Below are 23,727 nucleotides of genomic sequence, written 5' to 3'. Positions count from 1 at the left end.
TTCTTCGGTATGATGGTGATGTTGACATTTCGATTTCTAGTGTGGTTATGATTTAAATCGTTGAGCGGCAGCCTATTAATTCTATTATATTATAACCGCACTATAAATCGAAGTGTTAACATCACCGTCATACCGAAGGAAAAAAAAAAAAACCTAGGGAGTCTGGAACACTGACGCTAACCATTACATTGACGTGTTTCGACTTATGAGTAACGTGTGCCTACAACACGTTACTCACAGGTTTAGAAATAAGTTTCGGGTACGCTAAACATTACCTCGACGTGTTTCAACTTATGAGTAACTTCCAAGTTAAGTGTGTCGACGTGTGTCAACGATCGCATAACGTGCCGACAACTTATGGCCAGCATTATGCGGAACATATGAGTCATACGCTGGCATACGTCGAAAAATTTCAAGCATGGAAAATTTGTCTAACACCTCGGCGTACTAAGACGTATGCCAGCGTACTACGAAAAAAAAACCAGTGTACTACGATGTATGCCAGCGTGCTCTTAACGTATACAAACTTACCCATAACGTATTCGACGTGTGCCAGCGTTTTAGCCAAATTTTGCATACGTCAGGCGTATGCTGGCTAAATCGTCAAGGTGTGACGGGGCCTTTACATAAACACGTCTTTTTTTTTTTTTTTTTTTTTTTTCCTGAGATCGGATCCAAAATGGCCAACTGGTGGCCATCTTGTTAATTGTGTCCCCAACCATTTCTCAAACATGCATGGTCAATTTTGTTCAAAATTGGCACCAGCACAGTACACGATGGCACACATGTGCCCGTCACTTTATTTTGCAATCTGATCAAAAATGGCCACTGGTCGACTGGCGGCCATTTTAGTTGTACATAGATATGGGCTCGTCCTTTAACTCCTTACAACAAAATTACTAAAACGATGAGGGCTTTGACATTTTATGTCATGACTTGCTCAAAGCTGCCTTAGGCCCTTTGGTGACCTCTGATCAGTCTCCTCCTAGTTTGGTCATCCACTTTGTAGGGACAGCCTGATCTTGGCAGGGTCTTTGTGGTACATATGCCTTCCACTTTTTAATAATTGTTTTGACTGTGCTTCAATGGATATTCAAGGCCTTTGAAATATCTTTATACCCATACCCTGATCTGTGCGTTTCCACAACTTTATCCTGGAGGTCTTTTGCAAGCTCCTTAGTGCACATGGTTGAGTCTTTGCTGTGAAATGCATTACCCAGCAGAGGAAACCTACAGGAACAGCTGATTTTATTCTGAAATAATCAGAACTAGCATAACCCACGCTCTGCACGACATGTTGGGGTGGGTGTGTTTGAGAAAGGAACTGATGCAGAGTATCAGTAGTAATTTTACTTTAATGCAGTAAGTGGAATATGATTTCACTGTTTCAGAACAATTTTATTTACTTTTTTTGTACCATGCACCTCATATGGTCTTTGAGATAATGTAAGTCGAATATCACGTTACTCGAGCGCAGAACAAAGTCGAAGATAGCGCGACACGAAACCACAAACTCGGAAATAATATATAAGATACAACAATTAATTTAATGCAGGTGGAGGCCAATTAACTTGGTGTGTGATTTTGAAGGTGATTAGTAACACCTGAGCTAATTTACAATTGCTATTATAAGGAGGATGGAAAGTTACCCAACCAAGATATTCTAGTTTTGTATTTTTAATTAATTTTGTGAAATTTGTAGAAGTTGTTTTTCACTTGGAAGTTGTGGTTCGGATGTGTAAATAAAGGTGGAAAAAGTCTTCAATGCAATTTAATTCCAGGCTACAAGGAAAGAAAGGTGAAAAATTTGAAATGGGTGTGGACTTTCTATAGGTACTGTCTCTGATGTCTTCTGTTTGGCAATGATAAAATTTCACTGGAACCTTACCCTCCCTCCCCTCCTCCCCCCCCAAATTTACATCAATTCTTCTGGGGAAATTGGATTTGCTTTCAGTCGTTTCTGCTAACGTTGCACTTTTCAAGAACGTAACGACAATATTACCCAAGGAGATTCACAGTAATTTATTTGAAGGTGACTGTCAAGGATGTAAATAACGATGTCAAATGATTTTCATGTTGGACCAGGCAACTTTGACGCAAAAATTTTTTGAACAAAATTATTTCTTTTAATTAAAAAATAAAAATAAAAAGATTGTTCCGATCCATCCATTGGGATCATACTCTGTGCAGAGCGTTGATGCTGCTGAAGCAGTCTCCTTGCTTATTGGGCACAATCCTGGATGGGTCACCACTCCGACAGAATACCAGCAAGCTGGTACTTATTTTGCCAACCTCGGAAGGATGACAGGCAGAGTCAACCCCACCTGGTATTAATTCAACAGCCAAGGGGGATTTGAACTCAGGATCCTAAGATCCCAATCCCACCACTCTAACCATTAAGCCAACACCAGGCATATTGTTCCTATGCAGCGCTCCAATTATACGATTTGCGTGAAAGCCCCTTAAAAATGTAGTCGACAGTAATCCACACTTCCCTTTTCCCCATCATTCATCTCCGACAACCCCTTCCATTATCATTGCGACAAGTCTTGAAGGTAAATTTATCCAATCAGAAGCCTTTACAAAGTAGAAGTTCCCCTGAAAATCCAGGAAATTGCCAAAACTTTCCCTGGTGCTGTCAAGCGAAGGGCACACAAGATGAAGCGACCATTATTTGCTTCGCTTTCATGTCATATTCCAAGACGTGTTATTAATTGGTGTTGGTCAAACAAATTTTGATTAAAAAAAAAAATGCTTAAAAAGCACCAGAAATGTTAGCTTGATTAAAAGTCATTTTATGGTCAGAAGAGACTGGGAACCCCAGCATTTGGGGACAACCCGATGGCCCCAGACCCTAGCGAGACTGCCTGTTGTGGTCAGACGCTAGACGGGCAATATTTCATTTCGACCTGCAACTGAAAATACTAAATCCATCATTGAATGTACGTAACTGTAACTCGTGAATATGAATTTCTGTTGAGAGTTAAACTGTTGGATGGACTGAGTAATTGCTCTGCTTTGTCGAGGCTTGTGTCGGAAGACAATTTATACGATGGGTTTCAGGTGATAAAATAGAACCGATGCTGACTGCTGTGGGAAGCAAAGCTAACTAAAGCCAATGTATCAAACGTAAGTCCTTTGAGCAAGAACGCCTTTGATTTGTCAATTGATGGTTTTTGACTCCGACGAAGGGTTAGCATCAGCTATATTCCACTTTCCTTCCCATGACGTTGGTATACCGTTGTCAACCAGCAGCTCATTAAACCTGTGGTATGAAATTGATAGATGAGCCACTCAATTGCAATGACCATTAACGTACCTCTTCCGGCAGGCAATGTGTACAACATTCCCGTGCAGCTGTGGTTGTTCGACACGCACCCATACAACCCACCCATCTGCTTCGTGAAACCCACGAACAGCATGATGATTAAGCAAAGCAAGCACGTTGATGCCAACGGCCGTATCTACCTACCATACCTACACGAATGGAAGCCGGTGAGCCGTAGGGTCTTCCTTTGTTCATGGCAGGCAAGGTAAAGTGTACTGTAAATAAAAAGGTTTTTAAGCTTTATTTTAGTGGAAAAACAGCGTAGCCTTTTTCAAAAAATTAATCATTCATACACTTTTCATGCTTGGTATGAACTCGTTTACTGAAAAGGAACAGCTTTTGTCGCTACGTTTGTGATCACAAACTCCAGGCGCTGTAACGTTTGTGTTAAACAAGCCCCACCGTACGTGAGAATGATGTTTCTTCCTCAATAAGTAATCATTGGAGCACTTGTGTTGATGTTCTTGATTTATTGGATACCTGTAACGTGCTGCTATTTTCTTTTTTCTCCTTCACTATCCACCCCCACCTTTCCCCCAGAACACCTCTGATATACTGGGCCTTATCCAGGTGATGGTTGTTGTGTTTGCCGAAGAGCCACCAGTTTTTTCACGGTCGGCAAACGCTGCTCCCAATCCACCGTATGGTTCTGGTTACACATCCTACCCAGCAGTCAGCCACCCCTCAAGTAAGAACAAAGTGATGATTCCAATCCAAATGTATTTACTTTTATTACTAGTAATCGGCATCCACAACTATCCTTGACCATGTTGGCAGAGGCCCTCGCACATTTTTTTTTCTTCTTCTTCTTCTGCATTCACTTTTTCACCTTTATTCATGTTTTTTTTTTTTCCGCAACTGCTTGAGTGATTGACACGAAAACTTTCAACGTAGGAGCACCTCCCATGGATGTTTTTTCTGTTTTTAAACAGTTACATGATTGGATGGAAAATGTGGCCGGAGCTCCAAAAAGTCACCTACTTGTAGGCATGGGTCACATATCAGGAATAATCCACCTCGCTTTGCTCGGCCTCAGCCAAATTATTATTATGAGCAAAGAGCCCGTCCTTGTGGACAGGCCGAAGAAGAAGCAGAACTTGGAGTACGTGTTTACGACGGCATTGTTTTGCCTCCTTCACGATGTTTTTTTTTTTTTTTTGTATTTTTTTTCTGTCTGGGCATTTAACTCCTTGCTAAGATCTTTACTTGCATTGAACCTAACTATATTTTAAAGGTAGCTTAACTTCAGGCTAATGTGTTGTGAAATAGCAGACTAATAACCTTTAAACTCTGACGTATACTGTTTGGTTTAGTTGCATTTTTACAGAAAAGTAAAATAAAAGAAGTGTTAATCTTGTGTTTCTGCCTGGTGTTGGCTTAATGGTTAGGGTGGTGGGCTTGGGATCCGATGATCCTGAGTTCAAATCCCACTCGGCTGTTGAATTGATACCAGGTGGGGTTGACTCTCGATCACGATGGACAATGAAGTAAACCGAACCAGAAAGCTAAGGATCTTTTTTACTCGTAGTTGTAGTTGTCACTCGCTGTTGTTTGTGTGCTCCCTCCATACAATTTTTATGCGGTATTTTTATATTTCTTCGTTTATTGTCTGTTATCAAACCGACAAACACAATGCTTATTTGTCATCAACCGCGATGTGTTGCGTATAGCACCACCCAGTGGTAAGTCAGCTGTGGAGATTACTCGCATTGTTGCACTGCACACGTGGCATAGTGCAAGTGCTTTCGTGACCCCCGTCAAGGGAGGGAATATTATGCTCCATTGGGGAGCGGGTGTTTCATATGATTACCATCCTGGGATTCCCTGGATCTTGCATGGAAGCGGATCAGGTCCCTCAATCAGGTTTTATTGCTACTTGCAGAGGACCCGCACTACGGGCGATGTTGTTCCAAGCATGCATCACATTATTCTGACGCACTCCTTTATTTTGGCGGTGTATAGGCAAATGACAGGTCTGTGTATGCAAAAAAAAAACCTAGGTCATTTACATGAAGCAAAAACACACCTACTACTTATAATGTGAAACGCCTCACTGCACTGGAAAACGTGGGGACAGGAATACTATATACACTGTAAATGATGGAGACTTGTAATACCCTTCCCCACCTGGAGGCGGCGCTACACGATACACATTTACGGAGAATTTGAATCCTCCCACCTCCCCTCCCCCCTCCCCCAAGACCACCAGCAAAGATAAAAACATCCTGATACATTAATTGGGATCATGCTGATCATCTGTAGCAAGTATGGATGGAATCTGCCCAGAATTGTCGGAGCTGCACGACAACCAAACACTGTTCCGTAAATTCTCGCCAGGATACAGCATATACTTTTTTCAGCAAATAATTCATGCGATGCTTGAGTAAACTGCTTGTTACCTTCGCCATCTGCAAGGGACAGAGGTTATGTTTTCACCCTTGTCTGTTCGTTAGTTTGGTTATGTGCAGGGTATCTCAAAAAGTTGTGGACAGGTTGGGTGTTTGACAAGGATGAATTCGATTTTGGTAAAGATCCAAATCTGAGCGTTTTGTAATTTTATTTCTAAAGCGATTTCAACCATTGAGAGATTAGGCCAAAAACAACATTTTGCATGATTGTGTGCGCATACATGCGTGCTTGCTTACACACACACACACACACACACACACACACACACACACACACACACACACACACACACACACACACACACACACACACACACACACACACACACACACACACACACACACACACACACACCCTCACCAAAGGAGATGGTATTGCATTTGGGTCCGTCTGTCTGTCTGTCTGTCTGTCTGTGTTTGTTTCTTTGCCTGTTTGTTTGTCCGCAGAGAACTTTCGTGTTTTTCTCCGCAACTGTTTGTCGGATTGAGACGAAGTTTTCACCAGAGGGGCGACGACCCATGCAGAATGTTTTAATGATTATGACGTCATAGATCATGTGGTGTGGCAGCCATGTTGGAAAAACTTTAGAGCTCTGTATCTCTGAAACTGAACCAAGGACAAAATAGAAACTTGGCACATGGCAAGTACTCCTCATGGGGAATGTGTGATTTTTTTTATGACGTCCTACGTGCCTTCGTTTTGACATCATGATTGCATATGTAGAATGCTACATTTGATCAGTATGAATAATTTTGAGGGTCATCTTGGGATATCTAGCGCCTCCATATCTAATGGCCAACTGTGTCTGCGGACATCCTCCTGCAGTTGGTTACGTTTTATCAGCCGGTTGATGGTAGGATTTGCACTCCGACCACCGTAAAACACTTCATTCTGCAAAACATTCTAAAAGCATTAAAAAAATCTGAAAACCCACTCCGTGGGAGTACCTCCTGTGCAGCTGCCCGTCGCAGGGCAGCTCACCCGATAACGGGATTGGGGCAAAGCCATCGGGACCCCCAAGCTTTGATGATAGGAGGGAAACCACGGGGTAACATTCCCGGGTCAGATTGCGGGAGTGTGTCGGGATGGTGCTGAGGAGTCGCCCACCAGACGGTGGTCTCCTTGGGTTAACCTGAGGTGGTCCCTTCGGGTGGGCGCCTGGAATGTCCTATCCCTCAGAGAGGATGATGACCTGTCTCTTATCATCTGAGCTCAAGCGTTTGGACATCGGGATTGCAGCTCTCTCTGAGGTTCGGAGACCGGATTGTGGCAAGATAATGGCGGGTGGTTACACCTTCTATTTGTCTGGTCGCTCTGATGGTTACCATGCCCAAGGAGTTGCTGTAGCTGTGTCCAATAAGCTGACCAATGATAATTGAGGTAACACCGGCCAAAGAGTAGAGTGTATTGTGAGACGAAGGATTCGTTACTCCTTGGGTGTCACCTCTGCCGTATTGTATTGGCGGCAGGCGGCAGAGCGTTGATGGGACAAAGCGGTGCGCGTGGAAATATGCGATGGTGTGCCATCGACAGCGTAGTTCTAGTTGATGATGTCATCGGTCATGTGATTTGGCAGTCATGTTGTTTTTTTAACCTTCAAAAATCTCCTCTGAAAAGGCTGAACAGATTGAGGCGAAACTTTCCACGATTTGTTCCCCAAGCCTTGGGGATACCAGGGTAGTCACAAATGATTCATGTGACATGGTCTGGCAGCCATATTGGATTGAGTGGAAATCTTGTTTTTAAATCCTTTCTCTTGAACGGCTTCATCAATTGAGATGAAACTTCACAATTATGATTTAATGGTGATGGGGAATATGTTTTTTTTTTTTTATATTCCAACCTGATCAGGCGTATGGTGCGGTAGCCAGAGTTATTTAATTTTTCAATCTGGGTTATTGTTTGTTTTTTTTTAATATGGCTCACTTGGCTGTGCCTTAGGTCGGTTTCTATTTTAAAAAAAATTGAAAGTTGCAAGTCTCACCCCCCCCCCCCCCCATTTCTTTTCCTTTTGATGAGAAAACAGTGAAGTTTCAGCTAAATCGAACCATGTTTCGGGGTCGCTACCGGATATAGAAATTTCGGAATTTTGTGGTTTTAAATATCCCCGCTTTAAAATGTGATGGAACCACTGAATATGGCAGTCCATCTTGAATTGATTATATATTTTAATTGACTGTCATCGGTAAGATGGTGTGTGCACGATATTGGTCCCGATGGGCCCTGCCTACCACTTCCTTATATGGTCACAGTTATATGCTAATTTGGTTCTTTTGGTGTATTGTCTTCCAGACTGATCACCCGGTGAACAATAGTATCATTCGCGAATATGGAACTGAGAAGTAAGGATCCACCAGTGGGGCTGGTCGGAGACCGTGCTCCAGAGCTATGTGGACGTAAATTGCCATCGAAACGTGAAGTCTTTCAAGTGTTTTTCTGTTTTCATCTGACAGAGAAGAAAACAGTCCAGGAAAGTGCAAAATTAGTGACTGAGCAATTGATAAAATTCTGGGACAGAGCGAGAATTCCATATAGACGGTCTTATCATGTGATAAAGAAAATCAAGGACTTATTTGCTGACTGGCAGAAACTTCATAAAAACAAGATCAATAAAACTAAAAGGTCACAAACTCGTATAGACAAGGAAAACAAGTTCTGTGAAGACCTGGATGATTTGATGGACAAAGCACACCAAAATGCTTTAGATATGATTATCATAGAAGAGGATAAATTGTTTCTGATTGCTCAAAGGGAGGACGGGAGATGAGGATACATGAGGGAAGTTGATACAGATTTAGCAGAGAAAGAAAAGCAACGAGAAATGTTTGATACACAAATACAAAATCGAGGGATAAAATAACTTAAAAGATGTGCCGAAGAGAGTGTCGCAGATCTTATGGACTCAATAAGCAATGGAACTGAGGAAGATGGCTTGGATATTTGGAAATCACCTCGCCCAGGGACATCCACATCCACATCCATGTCCAAAAGGGCTCGAAAATCGGTTCGAACACCAAACCTGGCGCCTTCACTTGATCGGGCTAAAGTCAGTGACCGCAAAGCTACATTTAACTTGGTGAACAGTGAATGCAGTGAACGACAATGCAGAACGTGGAGTAGCTCTAATGACGGAATACAATGAAATACTCACTTCCAACGAGGACCAAAAACAATATTTGCTCCAGGTTGTTTCAGAGCATATAAGGAAAATGCCGACCTCCAAGAAAGAACTTTTGCACGAATAGTGAAATTGTTCAATGCATTATTATACAAGTATTCAGTGATGTGAAAATTGCAAATTGATGAAATAAATGCCTAGTGATTGTAAATTCATGACCTGTATTACTTTTTATCCAGAAGTTATTCAATTCAGTAGATTTTCTTTTTCTTATTTTGGGTTATTGGAATTTTTTTTAATTCTCTAATTTCAATGTCCGGAAGCGACCCCTAAACATAGTTCGATTTGGCTGAAACTTCATCAGTGGTGTTTTCTCATCAAAAGGAAAGGAAATGGGGGGGGGGGGGGGTGAGACTTGCAACTTTCAAAAAAAATTAAAATAGAAACCGACCGACTGTGCCTGGATGGGTTTGAGTGTCGAGGAGTAGCAGCTGAAATGTATATCCTCTTCAGGTTTGTCCTGATTACTAAATCTTTGCTTTTTGCTGATTTGGGTTCCTTCTGATTACTCTAATGCAGGACTGGACCGATTTGGTCTTCCATTTGATTTGAATTGAATTAATTTTAATCCCATTCTGAATTCAATTGAATAATAATAAACGTCATGGGTCAGGTTCAGGGTCAGGTGTCCGATCAACGCGGTGTTTAATCAAAGCAGGCACTCTTGGTACCTGGTCATCACTGCCAACAGTTATCAAGTGGCAGTTCTCGTTATGTCAATTATTAATTACGTCGCACACCAGTACACAAACACCACACAAAACAAGTCCTGGCGAGGGTCTGCAATCTCTGATTGCTCTCTCTTGTTTTTGTATGTGCTGTATTTGCTTTGATGACTGTGCATGTAATACTTTGCCTTTTGAGCTCTTTTATCGCAGTTGTTTTACCTGTTGTTGACAGCCTCGTACACCCCGATGCCCATGCCTGCAACTCCACCGACATTCCCTCCTTCGTACCCAGCCACGCCTGGGTAAGTTTATCACAATCGGGAATCCCCTCTTTCCTGCTATTTTGTTCCGTTGTTCCTTGAACATAGTAAAAATTGATCATTTATGATGAAAGTATTGTCACTTCACCAACAATAGGTATTTGCTGTATTTTAAAACATTGAAATTACACAGAGTTGACGTGAGCAGCACCAGCTTACCTAAACTTGTTTCAGAAGCTTGGTACGCCTCCAGATGATGGACATTTGATCATAAAAGTAGGAAGTGTTCTCCTGTGGGATAGCCATCATGGTGGCTTTCACTGGTTGTGCTTTACTATATTGAAGGTTTGTTTTTTAGTCCCACATCGACTACATTTTATTGTAAATCTTGCATGTACTATACAGCATCGATTCCACAATAAACAGGGATAAGCCTCATAAGGATGCTGGTGTGTTCTTTATCCCCGAGGCAAAATTACGGGGGTTTTCTTGAAAAACGTCGTTTCACCTTCTCGCTCACTGCGGTCAGCAATGGGGGCATTCCATGTCAAGTGTACACACCCTCCCGACACTGATACCTCATTTTCTCCCCATATGTTGGTCATTTATTCACTTGGGTGAAAAACTCAAAATACCAACTTTTAGACCTGTGGGTCCTTGACCGTATTTTAGGGACCCCCCAAAATTGGGCGCCCCCGGCTGCCCCACAATCTTCCCCACAATGCTCGTAAAAGCGAGATCTTTCGAATCGCGTAAAGTAAAATCACTCCGAAACAGTAAATCAAAAAGTTATAGTTTGGGGTGCCCTTTAACCTTGGGCCCCCGCTCCCCAGCCAAACCAATGGTCCCGATTTTTTTTCGTGTGAGAATACCCCTTCATATTCTCCAACACCTCAGCATAAATGAAAATGGGTTCACGCATGGCAAATATTTATGTTGGGGGATTCGGGTGCTGGACACATAATATGCCACAATACATAGCACAATATTTGAACACAAGATTTCCAATACACTATATCAGTATATTGTACATACATTTTCCACATGCACATGCAGGAACTGGAAGCGATACTAGTACGAGTAAGAGTTTTTCCGAGCATATTGTAGTCAAAATTTTTTGCCAACCAATGTTTTATTTGACAGCTGTGTTTCTTTTTTACTGATTGTATAAGTTCTTCCTGTAGCAGTTTTTGGTTCTACGGAAAAAAGTATATCAGAAATGTCTAAAATGCAGTGATCTTCAATGTCAAGAGAAAAATAAACTATTTGCGGGCCCGTTTGGATGAAGAAAATTCACTTTCACTTCATGAGTGTCCTGAAAGGCTTCCATGATGCAGGCAAGCCACCATCTTCCATCATAAGTGTACTGTGACATAACCTGAGAGTTTCCTGTTAAAAGTTGGTGTCGATTTTGAAATAGCTGACTCGATACGGTGTTCCTCGCTAAGGCTGAATTCACGTACTTGAAGAGCAGTTTCAGAAATAGGGATGAAAGCATGAAGTTTTTGAGTTCCAGCTATGGTTTTGGCCGTTTTTAACCTTTCTTCCAGATTTCGTTCTTCCTCGTCGTATGTCTCTTGGATCCCGCGACCGAACTTCATTTCATTCAAACCATTTTCAGCAAAGGCGAAAAGATCTTTTGGAGAAATAATTTGACTGTCGTAAAGTCTACGCAGGCTCTCACGTGTTGCTTCTCGTTTGACTGTACCTCCCACGCCATCTGAAGGGCCCTTGCCATGACATGTGGCAAAAAAATGCCATTCTGCGTCAATACCATACTCTTATTTGTGACGACATAGGTTTATGAAGGCTTTGCAATTCTTATATTGGTAAGCGCAACCGTCTGAGAAATAGTGAAGTTTCTTTACATTTCCAAAGCTAGATTTCAAGTGTTCAATGAGCATTCTTTTGAAGAGGTGGACTGAGACAATGTCGTGAGTATTGCATTCTGATATAATCGTGAACGAATGGTGGTTTAATTTGCCATCGTCCGATTTGAAATAGTAAACCCAGCGGTGAATTGTCGCTTGAGAGCAGTTCCAATGGAATCCTTGGGCCGCATCCTGTACGACAAACGAAGTTTTCTGAGAAGTCTCCAATAATGACAAATTCTCCTTCACCGATTTCATCTTTCTTATTTTTCAGAAACTGAGATTGGGCCTTGGCAATGAAGCCCGGTGTGTACCCCGGTCAGAATAGGTACACCGTATCCCTGCGTGTCGTAAAAGGCGACTAAAAGGGTTGGCGTCAGGAAGGGCATCCGGCCATAAAAACATCGCCTCAAAAGGAAACCATGATGAGTACAACTGATGGGCAGGGTACAGCCCCAAGTACCCTGTGGGGGTCCTCACCCCCTCTCGTTAAAACTCAAGGTGGGGAACCCAACCCGATCGAAACAAGGGAGGAAATTTTTCCATTTATGATGACCAATCGTCTGATGCCCCACGTGGAGATCGGTTTCTGAGGTTTGGTACATGGAATGTAGGGACAATGACAGGGAGATCTGGAGAAGTGGTTGAAACATTGGTCAGAAGAAGAGTGGACATATGTTGTGTGCAGGAGACACGGTGGAAGGGAAGTGGTGTGAGAATGGTGAAGGGAAGGCAGGGGCAGAAGTACAAGTTTATGTGGCAAGGGTGCCCGGAAGGCGTGCATGGTGTTGGTGTAATGTTTTCTGAGGAGTTTGAAGACAGTGTAGTGAATGTGACTAGAGTGAGTGAAAGGTTGATGATGGTGAGAATTGTGATCGGAAATCTCTTGGTGAACGTCATCTCGGGATATGCCCCGCAGGTCGGTCGAAGCGATGAAGAGAAGAACATGTTCTGGTGTGCGATGGAGAAGTTGATGGAAAATGTGAAAGATGAGGAAGTTGTTGTGGTTGGAGGAGACTTGAATGGACATGTGGGAAGGAGTCCAGACGGTTTTGAGGGAGTCCATGGGGGTTATGGATATGGTGTGAGAAATGGAGAAGGTGAAAGGATCTTGGAGTTTGCTGATGGAGCTGATTTGTTGCTCTGTAATACTCAATTCCAGAAAGCGAATAATAAGCTTATTACATACACGTCAGGTGGGTTGACGACAACCATTGCCTACCTGATGGTGCGTCAGCGAGATAGGGGAAACCTCCGGGACACAAAGGTGATCCCAGGGGAGGAGACTGTTTCGCAGCACCACCTGGTTGTCTGCGATATAAGGGTGAAAGGTGCGCGGAGAATTCGGCGGGTGAAGTACCAACCGAGGATGAAGGTGTGGAGGTTGAAAGAGGCGACAGTGAAGGAAGCATTAAGAGAGAGGCTGAGTATGGTTGAAGATGATGTGGTTGAGCTTGAAAGTGGTTGGATGTCAATGAAAGATAGTCTATTGGGAGCCGTTGGTGAGGTATGTGGATGGACAAAAGGACCACCGAGGCACTCGGAAACATGGTGGTGGGATGATGAAGTTGGAAAGACGATTGAAGAGAAGTGGAAGAAGTTCAAGGAATGGCAAAAGGCAAAGGATACGGTGGAAGAAGAGGCAGCACATGAAAGTTATAAGGAAGCCAAGAAGGCTGCAAAGAAAGAGGTAGCAAAGGCGCAGGAGGCCCATTGGAAAATGTTAGGAGAACGCTTGGATTCGGAGGAGGGTGGTAAGAGAGCGGTATTCAGGATCGCAAAGCAGATAGCGAGAGAGAGATTTGATGTGATGGGGATGAGTTGCTTGAAGGATGAAGTGGGACAAATAGTTGTGGATTTAGATGGGATTAAAGGGAGATGGAAGAGATATATGGAAAGGCTGTTGAATGTAGAAAATGAATGGGATAGAAACATCGAGAGTAACCCAGTTTTAGGATCAGCAGAGAAGATAACTGAGAAGGAAGTTGAGGAAGCTATAAGAGCAATGAAGAGTAGAAAAGCAGGAGGGCCGACGGGAGTTGTGGGAGATATGTTGAAGGCAGCGGGAAGTTGGGGTGTGAAGAGAATGACAGAGATCTGTAATCTGGTGGTGAAAGAAGGCCGCATTCCAGTGGATTGGGAACTGAGTACCCTCGTCCCTCTGTACAAGGGGAAAGGTGACCCTCTGGACTGTGGCTCCTATAGAGCAATAAAGTTATTGGAGCATGGAATGAAGGTATTGGAAAGGGTGTTGAGAAGAGGATAAGGAAGAAGGTAAAGATTGACGAAATGCAGTTTGGATTTATGCCAGGAAGAGGAGCGACAGATGCAATTTTTATTGTAAGGCAGTTGCAGGAGAAGTACATGGAGAAGAGGAAGAAGTTGTTTTTTGGGTTTGTTGATCTGGAGAAAGCATTTGATAGGGTCCCATGCGAAGTAATGGCATGGGCATTGAGGAAGTTAGGAGTGGAGGAATGGTTGATCAGAGTAGTGATGGCCATGTACAAGAGAGCACGCACAGCTGTAAGGACGAAGGATGGGAACAGTGGTGAGTTTGAGGTGAGGGTAGGAGTGCACCAGGGGTCGGTACCAAGTCCACTTCTATTTGTAGTTGTGATGGAGGTGCTGGCTCGGAGGGTAAAGGAGGGTTTACCGTGGGAGCTGCTGTATGCAGATGATCTGGTGTTGATTGCAGAGAGTATGGATGGACTGAAGGAGAAGATGAACAAGTGGAAGGAATGTATGGAGGAAAAAGGTTTGAAGGTGAATATCGGAAAGACGAAGGTGATGGCAAGTGGTGAAGCATGTGGTGAGGTGGAAAGGACTGGGATGTGGCCGTGTGCTGTGTGCAGGAAGGGTGTCGGAGTGAACTCCATTCAGTGTACGATGTGTGCTGAATGGGTTCATCGAAAATGTAGTGGGGTGAGAGGGTCATTAACCAGTGTGGCAGCTACATTCAAGTGTAAGGTGTGCATCGAGGGAGCAGCAGATGAAGGAATTGTTGAGTTGGATCTTGGAGATGGTGTGAAGCTGGAAGGGGTGAAAACATTTTGCTATCTCGGAGACATGCTGAATGGAGAAGGTGGATCAGACTCTTCGACGGTTGCTAGAGTGAGATGTGCATGGAAGAAGTTTCGGGAACTGAGTGGCGTGCTGACAAAGAGGGGAGTGTCGTTGAAGCTGAAGGGAAAGGTGTATGCTTCATGTGTGAGGAGTACGATGATTTATGGGAGTGAGACATGGGTACTGAACATGGAGCAGCAACAAAGGGTGGAAATGCGAATGGTGCGGTGGATGTGTGGAGTATCGTTGAGAGAGAGGAAGACAAATGATTACTTGCGGAAGATGATGGGAATAGAGTGTGATGGAGGTTGTGAAGAGAAACAGGTTGAGATGGTTGGGTCATGTGTTGAGGAAGGATGAAAGTGACTGGGTGAGAGGAGTGTTGGAAATGAGTGTAGTCGGAAGTAGAGGACGGGGAAGACCGAGAAAAACTTGGCTAAATGTGGTGGAAGAGGAAATGTGGGCAAGGGGATTAAGAAGGGGAGATGCAGAAAATAGGGTAAAGTGGAGAAGATTGTCATGGGGCCCGCAAGGCTAACCCCTGCTTTAGCGGGGAAAATGGCGTGTGTGTGTGCGTGTGTGTGTGTGTGTGTGTGTGTCTGTGTGTGTGTGTGTGTCTGTGTGTGTGTGTGTGTGTGTGTGTGTGTGTGTGTGTGTGTGTGTGTGTGTGTGTGTGTGTGTGTGTGTGTGTGTGTGTGTGTGTGTGTGTGTTTGTGTGTGTGTGTGTGTTGGTGTATAGTGTGTGTGTGTGTGTGTGGCCTTGGCAATCTCACTAATTTCACCACGCGTTAAAAAAAAAAAATGGTTCACCGAATTGATTAATGAATTCTTCCAAAGGCAGGACCATGGAGCTCAGTTCAGATCTGTCGGTGGATGTCTACCGTTTAAACTGAATTTCATCAATATCCTCTAGTAAGTCTAGTTCATAAGCACTCAGTAGCTCGGTTTTGAAGTCTTCAATTGATGGGCAACTTTCACAAGTTCTGAAATAACATGCCGATTGTGCTGGGTTACAAACTATGCGTGCCATCACATGATGATAGCTAGGAAGTTCGGCTATCTGTGGCATTTTGGAACCAAACATCATGATTTTCACATTTTGATGTATCGTACATACACGTACACTGTGTGTACCTCCTGAACCAGCCAGGTCACACTCTGAGGGACGGAGCATGGCGAACTTCGCGAATCCAACTTTCAAGCCAGGGTTCTTCTCGTTGAATTTCTGAAACAGTTCCTTGAGATTGATTAGCACCAGGCGCTTTTGAATTTTGTCTTTTCCATGTTCATTCCTGATCACACACAGTCCTTTTTTTCCCGGCAATATTCGGCTGACTTCATCACTTCAGTAAAATTCGGTTACGGCGGATTTCACTTCGTCAGGCAATATTTTACCCTGTTTGGGATTTGGAGATGATAGCATACCATTTTCTTTCTCAAAATTTTTGGCTTGCACAGCCATTCTTTGGGAGCAACTGAATTCACTCATCATCCCTCTGATGCTCATATTCCAAGCAAATATTGTCGGTAGACGTATTTGCTCTGAACGGCTCGAAACGACATGTATTTTTCTTTCAGGCTTTTGATCACCTCTGGCATGCAGTTTTCATCACATTTTGACGCTGTATTTTGTGTTTTCTCCGCAGTGCTTGGTCCAGCAACTAGTTCTAATTTCTTTCGCACAGAATCTTCCACTTTACTTTGCTTTTCAGGAACGTACCCTGGGTTCCTTTCCGCCTTTCGTTTGTTGAATGGGCTTTCGCCTATCATCGATAACGACTGGTTTAATGGGTCAACTTCTGCTTCTCGCTCAAAAACCTCCTCGTCCTCATCTGTCGAAATACATTCTGCAATGCCTTCGATAATACCTTCTGATAATAATTTCGAACTGGTCGAAGATGATTCTTCAATACCCTCTGGTGACAACTGAGAGAGTTTTTTTTCTGCACGAAGTACAAAGTCTGTCATCTTTTTTCACCTTTGAAGAAAATTTCATCAACATATCATTTGACACATTGCAAAGATCTTTTCGTTGTTTCGTTTTATGGCAGCTGAACGGATCGCAACAGTATTTTCGGAACTCCTTTCGATCTTCTGTCACCATGCTTACTGCAAAATATGCAAAAACTGAGATTATCCCATTTATAACTTAATTTGATGATGGTTATACAAAAATGTACACTTAAAAATCAATAGACACAATAGGCAGAATAATTTTTCGCAAATGATGCAATATATATATATATATATATATATATATATATATATATATATATAAAATAGTCCAGAGATGATGATTGTCAATTTCAGACATAAAGTCGCCTGCCAGCAGGTGACGTCATTGGAACGATGATGGCAAACGTCGCCCAATGTCGAATCAAGAATTTGTGATATGTGGACCCAGAAGAATAAAACCATCATCAAACTTGAACCCATTGAGATCCCATTTAAATTTATGCTGAGTTGTTGGAGTATATGAAGGGGTATTCTCACACGAAAAAATCGGGATCATCGGTTTTGGCTGGGGAGCGGGGGCCCAAAGGGCGCCCCAAACTATAACTTTTTGAATTACTGTTTCGGAGTGATTTTACTTGACGCGATTCGAAAGATCTCGCTTTTACGAGCATTTTGATACCAAGATCATCCAAATCGGACCACTCCAACCTGTGATATGGCTACTAGAAGATTGTGGGTCAACCGGGGACACCCAAATTTGGGAGGGGGGGCCTAAAATATCTGAAAATTGACCCAGGTCTGGCCCCCAGGTCTGAAAATTGACACATAATGTTTTACCGTGGATACAAACACTTGCACAAAAAAGAGTGAAATCTGAGGTGATGCGTCAAAATTTTGCTGAAAAATGTGTACACTTGACATGGAACGCCCAATGACCTCTCTCAAAATTTGGTTGAGAAAGAAAAAAATAATTGTTCTCCAAAGTTGGATTGTTAATGTGTCTGTCATCAATGGGCCGAGTTAAGATAGCTTGTGTTTGGCAGCCAGTTGTGTACACGACGACGTAATTTCTCCAAAGCAATTGGTTTGAAATAGAATGAAGTTGCACGTGCACTGTGCAGCTTTACAAATCAGAGTTGTTTTCATTTGAGGCTGCTTGTATTTACCCCGCAGACGCAAAGTGAAAAGTGGAGTTGAGCAATTGGTTCACGTCTGTCTGTCTGTCCGTCTGTCCGTTTACAACTGTCCGTCTATGATCGAGGAAAACAGCTGATTTAAATTGAATGTTATATTTTGAACAGGTATCTGAAGACAAGTTTCTTGTTTTACCATACTTTGACTTTGAATTTGTCCCGATCGCGCATGCACAGAGAGGAGTGAGCTAATTATTTTACTCTGCCTGTCTGGCAGTCAAACGGAATTGAAAATCATTTCAAACGGGTAACTTACTGTTTGTGAGGACATCACAAAGCGCACGAACAACGGGCACAAATAACTAATGTAACGTGATAGATAGGGCGATGTACAAAACACATCAACGGCAGTAAACTTCCAGATTTTTTCCTTTTTTTCTGCGGCCCTTAAAATATTTATTTTATTTCCATTGAATTGTATACTTGAACAATGCAGAACACAAATTGCCTTCTTGACACTTTCCGTTTAGCAGTACTTGCACATGTTAAATAAGGTGGTGTATAAGACACTGCATTAGTGGCGCTAAACTTCCGGAACTTTTTTTATACAACCTGTAAAATCATTATTTTCAATCAAATTATACACGTAAACACTGGGTGGGATGAGGTTTTCCATGAACTCTCTAATAATGTTTATTGTTGTTTGCATCTTGTTGAACTATTTGTTTTCTATGTTTCAGTGGATACATTCAGTACAAATATCCAGGCCATGTGACACCATATCCCAGCCAGCCAGTCTACAATCAGCCGTCCCCTGTGAACGTAGGTAAGTTGTCTTTAGTGTCACTTGGTCTACAGGTGAGGGTCCAAATCTGCAGACGATGTCGTTGATGTGTGTGACCTTGTGAGCATACTTCAACAAACGTGCTTAGATCTTTTAATACATGGAGCTTGTTTGTGGGTTACTGTCATTGGTGGAATGGCTGAAATACAAGGTCCCTTTTATGCTGTCTAATTTTCATAGCAGCAGCATGAAAAAATGTTTGTAGTGTACAGGGGGTCCTCGCTATACGTCCAAGATGTGGTCCAGAAAAGTTGGACTTGTCACGAAATGACATAGCGGGTAATTGTTCCTTATCTATCTATACTAATAAAAGGGTGTGCGTGTGTGCGTGCATGCGTGCTTGTGTGCGTGCCGTTGATTGGTATCTACATTTGTGGGTTTCAGAATGTGGAATGGAGTCCTCCCTGGGTGGGCTCTAAGTATATCCACCTTCATTTTGGTAAGGGGGTCACGATTCATGGACCAAGGTGTGATTTTTTTTTTTTTGTTCCCAAAGTTTTGTGCTGAGGGTTCTCTTCAGAATCGTCGCTGAGCCCCGGACAGCTTCCAAATGTAGTTCCTTTGTAATAATATTCCCAGGGATGGTTTTTAATATCTCTGTGAGCTTCTTCTTCATCATTCCCATAGCTCCAACTATCACTGGAACAACTTTGGCATTCTTCAGCTTCCAGGATCTTTTCACTTCATTCTTGAGGTCTTGGTATTTGGTCATTTTCTTGATTTCTGTATCGTTTAGTCCAAAATCACTGGTATTAACACCTCGATTAGCAATGCCTTCTTCTTTTTTTGTACCTAAGTATGATATCTGGTCGCAATGCTTTGCTTTCGATGTTCACGCTCGATGGGATCATTTGGTCGTACGTGGGCGGTACTTCCATATTTTCAGTCAATTCTTTTGGTTAATGTTCCCACAAATTTTCTGGAACTGAGATATCAAACTTTTTGCAGATGTGCCAGTGGTTAACATTACAGATTCTGTTGTGTCATTTTGTGTACAGCTGTTCTGACTTGAGATTTTTGTTTTTTATATTTGTGTTCGGTCATTAAGCATAACATATCACTCTCTTTGCCAATGCCACCTCCACCGCTCACCTCTCTCTCTCTTTCTTTTTTTTCTTATTTTTTTCCTCCTTCCCCCCCATTCTCTCTGTCTGTTCCCTCCTGCTCCCCCTCCGAATAAAATGCAGCACTCTCCTCCCACACCTCTGTCGCTCTCGCTGTCTCACTCTCTCACTCTCACTCTCACACCCCTCCCTCTTGCAGTGTTTAGTAACATTTTGTGAGGCAATGCTCTCCCCCCCCTTCCTCCCTCGCTCTTCTCCCCTTCCAGCTTCCTCTTCTTCACCCACTCCTCGCTTGCCCTCCCTCCTCTCCCTGCTCCTCCCTTCCCTCCCTCCTCTCCCTGCTCCTCCCTTCCCTCCATCCTCTTTGCCTCCCCTCTCTGTCCCTCTCTCTTTCTCCACCCCAGTCAGCAAAGTGATGGATTGTATTTGCAAGAAAGAAAAAAAAATGTAACAAGAGGATGCATGCCAACACTTTGTTTACATCTTGTACAATGCCACTCAACAAGCCAAGCAATCAAAAAAGACATGAAACATACATTAAAACCCAAACACCTTTTTATCTTCCTTACCACAACTTTTAATTATTTTATAATGATAATTTGGCTGTCTTAGACCTTGAAAATCTCAAATCGTCTGTCAAGCTGTCTGTATGAGTCCTTCGTCCTCTAAATTATCCTTCCCACTGGACCACGTGGTTTCCCTCACGGACCGAGTCTCCAGCATTTGTATTGGCACACACACTTGTGCCGTGAACTCCTGCAGTGTCCATATGGGACCTCAGGACATCACAAAGAGCTCCCGCGGTCGCTACACCCACTTCGGCCATGCCTGCAGCACGGGCCGCGTTGCCCGAACGGCATGTCATGTGCACCACACATCAAGCCGTGCCGTCTCTGTGGCCCTCATGGGCGTTCTTTAAATAGTTCGAACAGTCGGCGGTGGCAAACCAAGATATCGACCGATTAATCTGCGGGTCGTTCACTCTTCTTATTTATGTTCACTTTCACTTATTTGATATCCAGCGAGATACCGTTCTTGTACTTTGTGGAGGTAACATGGATCCCCTTTGTTTTAGTCAGAAAATGACGTAAGTGCAAAGCTATTTGAGGGATAGCGATTTAATTTCCCTAATAAATTGAAGACGGATATGCAAAACGACAAATAGCGGGGACCCCCTATATCTCTATATATTTTGGTTTGAGACATTACTGATAAATAATGTTTTTTTTTCCATTACACAGTCTTGTGGGGGGAAAATGCAGACAGATACACATCAGCATTGCAAATGTCAACGTTGATTGTGTGCAATTGTTGATATATGGGCTTGCTCTTAGTTCCACGGCAAGACGGTACAATCACCGAAGACCATATTCGCATCTCGCTGGAGTCTGCCATCACGGACAAGCTGCGACGGCGCTTCGGTGAGGAGATGAGCCGTGGACAGGCCGAGCTGGAGGCGCTAAAACGAACCGAAGATGATCTGTACAAAGGTCGACAGAAGCTCACAAACATGGTCGAAAATCTTGACAAGGAAATCGTAAGTTTGTGGGGGGGGGGGGGTTTAATGCCTCCGCTGATGAAGTCACCAGAGGCATTACGTTTTTGGGTTGTCTGTCCGTCCGTGCGGCCGTGATAGGTTTTTCGTTGCTGCTATAACCTAAGAATGTTGAAGGGATCTAAGTGAAACTTGGTACAAGTATGTATAATGATGAAAATATAAACTGATTAGATGAAGGGTTCAAAAGGTCAGAGGTCCTGTTTGGTAACCTTTCTGTTTCCATCCATAGCTAGACTGTGGTATGCGTCGTATGGTCAGTGTGTTTCGTGTACGTTAGATTGCCATGTAACAGGGATCTATCAGAGTAAGCAGTTTGTTCCATGTGACGGAGGAGGCAGCATATGTAATTTATAGACAGGGTAGACAGATTAATTATGTATGTGTAAATACCTCTTGTTTGTCGGTGGGGCTAGGTGAGGACTTCTCATCGCAGAGGCACACGTGCCACAGATGTGCAATTCGGCTGATTATGATCTCTGGCCAGTCTGTGCCCGCCATGGCGGCACAGTGTGCTGTGGAGCCGGAAGTGGCAATGTACATTTATTTGTTATTGGGGCCGCCCCTGTGGGCGATACCCCAGAGGAGCACTCCGCCCAGGAAAAAGAAGAGAATGTCGTCCACGAGAGAGAACCAAGGGAGGCTCGTGATGAAGGTCGAGAAAGTGGTCCACGGAAGAGCTCATGAGGGAGACGTTCTTGTGATCTTGCAGAAGCTTTGGGATAGACCGAAATAGAAGTTTTGGGACAAAGGTCCGATGCAGGCAGCTTGACACCTGGTTACTAAAGCGGGCTGATAATTTAGAGAAGGAAGGACTGCAGCAGGCAGAACCAAGCTGGTATCGCCCTGCCTTGTTGAGAGGGGAAGAAGGAACTGAGACAGGAGAGCTCCACGTGCTTGGAGTGCAAAGAAGCACTTTGTGGAAGAAGAAGTAGTCCTGACCAGAAGGCCTTGTTGGGGAAAAGGACAAAGAGGACCATGTGGCCTGGTTGAAGCACTAATCATTGCTGGCCCTGCTCGGGGCTGTTTGACCTTGTCTTGCACCTGGCTACTGAAGCGGGCCTCATTGAGTCCTGCGTCGACCCTGAGCATCGCAGAAACAAAGGGAAGTCCCACCTGCATTATTGTCTTGTTAGGCCACGCTCCCGAAGCGAAAAGCGGAGTTAAGCAATAGGTCATGTACGGAGGTACGTGTCTGCATTTTGTTGAGGGTGTACATCGAAAACCAATCAAAGGAGGAAATTTAAAACTTTACCACATATTACATGACCATTTGATATTGCGTATATTGAGCGTACATTGAAAACCATTCGAAATTGGCATCATTGTAATCGTTTCAGCCATGATTGTGCTCAGCTGGTGCCAAAAGCCAAGAAGAAGAAGTACAGTCAGTTTGGTGTTTTAACGATCTCCCTATTTCTACTTTAGCGATCTATTCTGGCGACTTTCAGCCTTGGTAATTATGAAAACACTCAAACGAGAATGACAGCTACTTCGTAAAGGCTTGAGAATGTACTCCAAAGCAGACTTTTGTCAGTATAATTTGAACACATACCCCAGAAGTATAGACAAATGCAAATACAAATTTGCCACCAGAAGAGTTGGCTCGCACCAAGTCCTTCTCAAGACTGTGCGGGGTAAGTATTCTATGAATACCATGTGGTTGTACGAGTGTGATTTCTGACACCCAGTGGGTTAGGTTTTGCACTTTATCTCTTCTTCTTGTACACAAGTTTGCATATCCCCATTCTCCTCTTTGTGTCTTTTGACTCGCTTGGTTTGTTCCGTTTATGATAGCATCCTGTCGACCCTCTTCCCTGTACATTGCTTTTCAAATATATCCTTTAAAAAGTAAGAAAACGTGTTTCAGTCATCTGCTCTCTCCATGTGTTTTTGGCTCATTTGGGTGACCATGGGGAGCGGTAAAGTAGAGCGAAGTAATTATTGAACACGGTGCCATAAAAGACCGTTTGGACCGTCCCTTGGGACGAAAGGTCCCGGCTCTGGGGAATCCTGTTTTAACGGGTACCTGGGCGCAACAATATGTTCAGTTTAGATGGTGAGCTCAAATGTTCTTGAGGTTTTAGGTTAAAGTTCGAGTCAGCAAAGACTTGATGTGGGCGTGGGCAATATCGGTCGACGTCACGACATCGAATGATGTCGAGTTTTGTTTTATTTCTCTCTTTTTGATATTCATCATTCTGGGAATTAGCCCTTGTATATCACCTTTCAAAAATATCAAAAGAAACCCCCAATCTGAGAGGATTAATAACATGCTCTTTAATGTTTTAAGCAGTCTGTTTCATTATAATCGGACATTATTATGTGCGTCTTTGTTGTGTCCAATGATTACGATGTCTGATTTTTTTTTTGTTGTTGTTGTTGACAACCTCGACTT

General features: G+C 43.3%; 1 protein-coding gene across 1 annotated transcript in view; it reads left to right on the top strand.

The window, feature by feature from the left end:
- Positions 1–23,727, top strand: part of TSG101 (tumor susceptibility 101) — a 39,191-nt gene that overhangs the window by 11,104 nt on the left and 4,360 nt on the right. Inside the window, exons 4-8 of the mRNA XM_085880523.1 lie at positions 3,332–3,495; positions 3,869–4,016; positions 9,816–9,885; positions 18,607–18,692; positions 21,109–21,311. Of these exons, the coding sequence (XP_085736649.1) occupies positions 3,332–3,495; positions 3,869–4,016; positions 9,816–9,885; positions 18,607–18,692; positions 21,109–21,311 (671 nt within the window). The remainder of the gene's footprint in view (positions 1–3,331; positions 3,496–3,868; positions 4,017–9,815; positions 9,886–18,606; positions 18,693–21,108; positions 21,312–23,727) is intronic.

Source organism: Eptatretus burgeri, chromosome 5, assembly GCF_056783735.1.
Source record: "Eptatretus burgeri isolate ZD-2024b chromosome 5, Ebu_testis_v1, whole genome shotgun sequence".
NCBI lineage: Eukaryota > Metazoa > Chordata > Myxini > Myxiniformes > Myxinidae > Eptatretus > Eptatretus burgeri.
The sequence above is the reverse complement of the archived record's forward strand: the minus strand, read 5'-3'. Positions and strand labels throughout refer to the sequence as shown.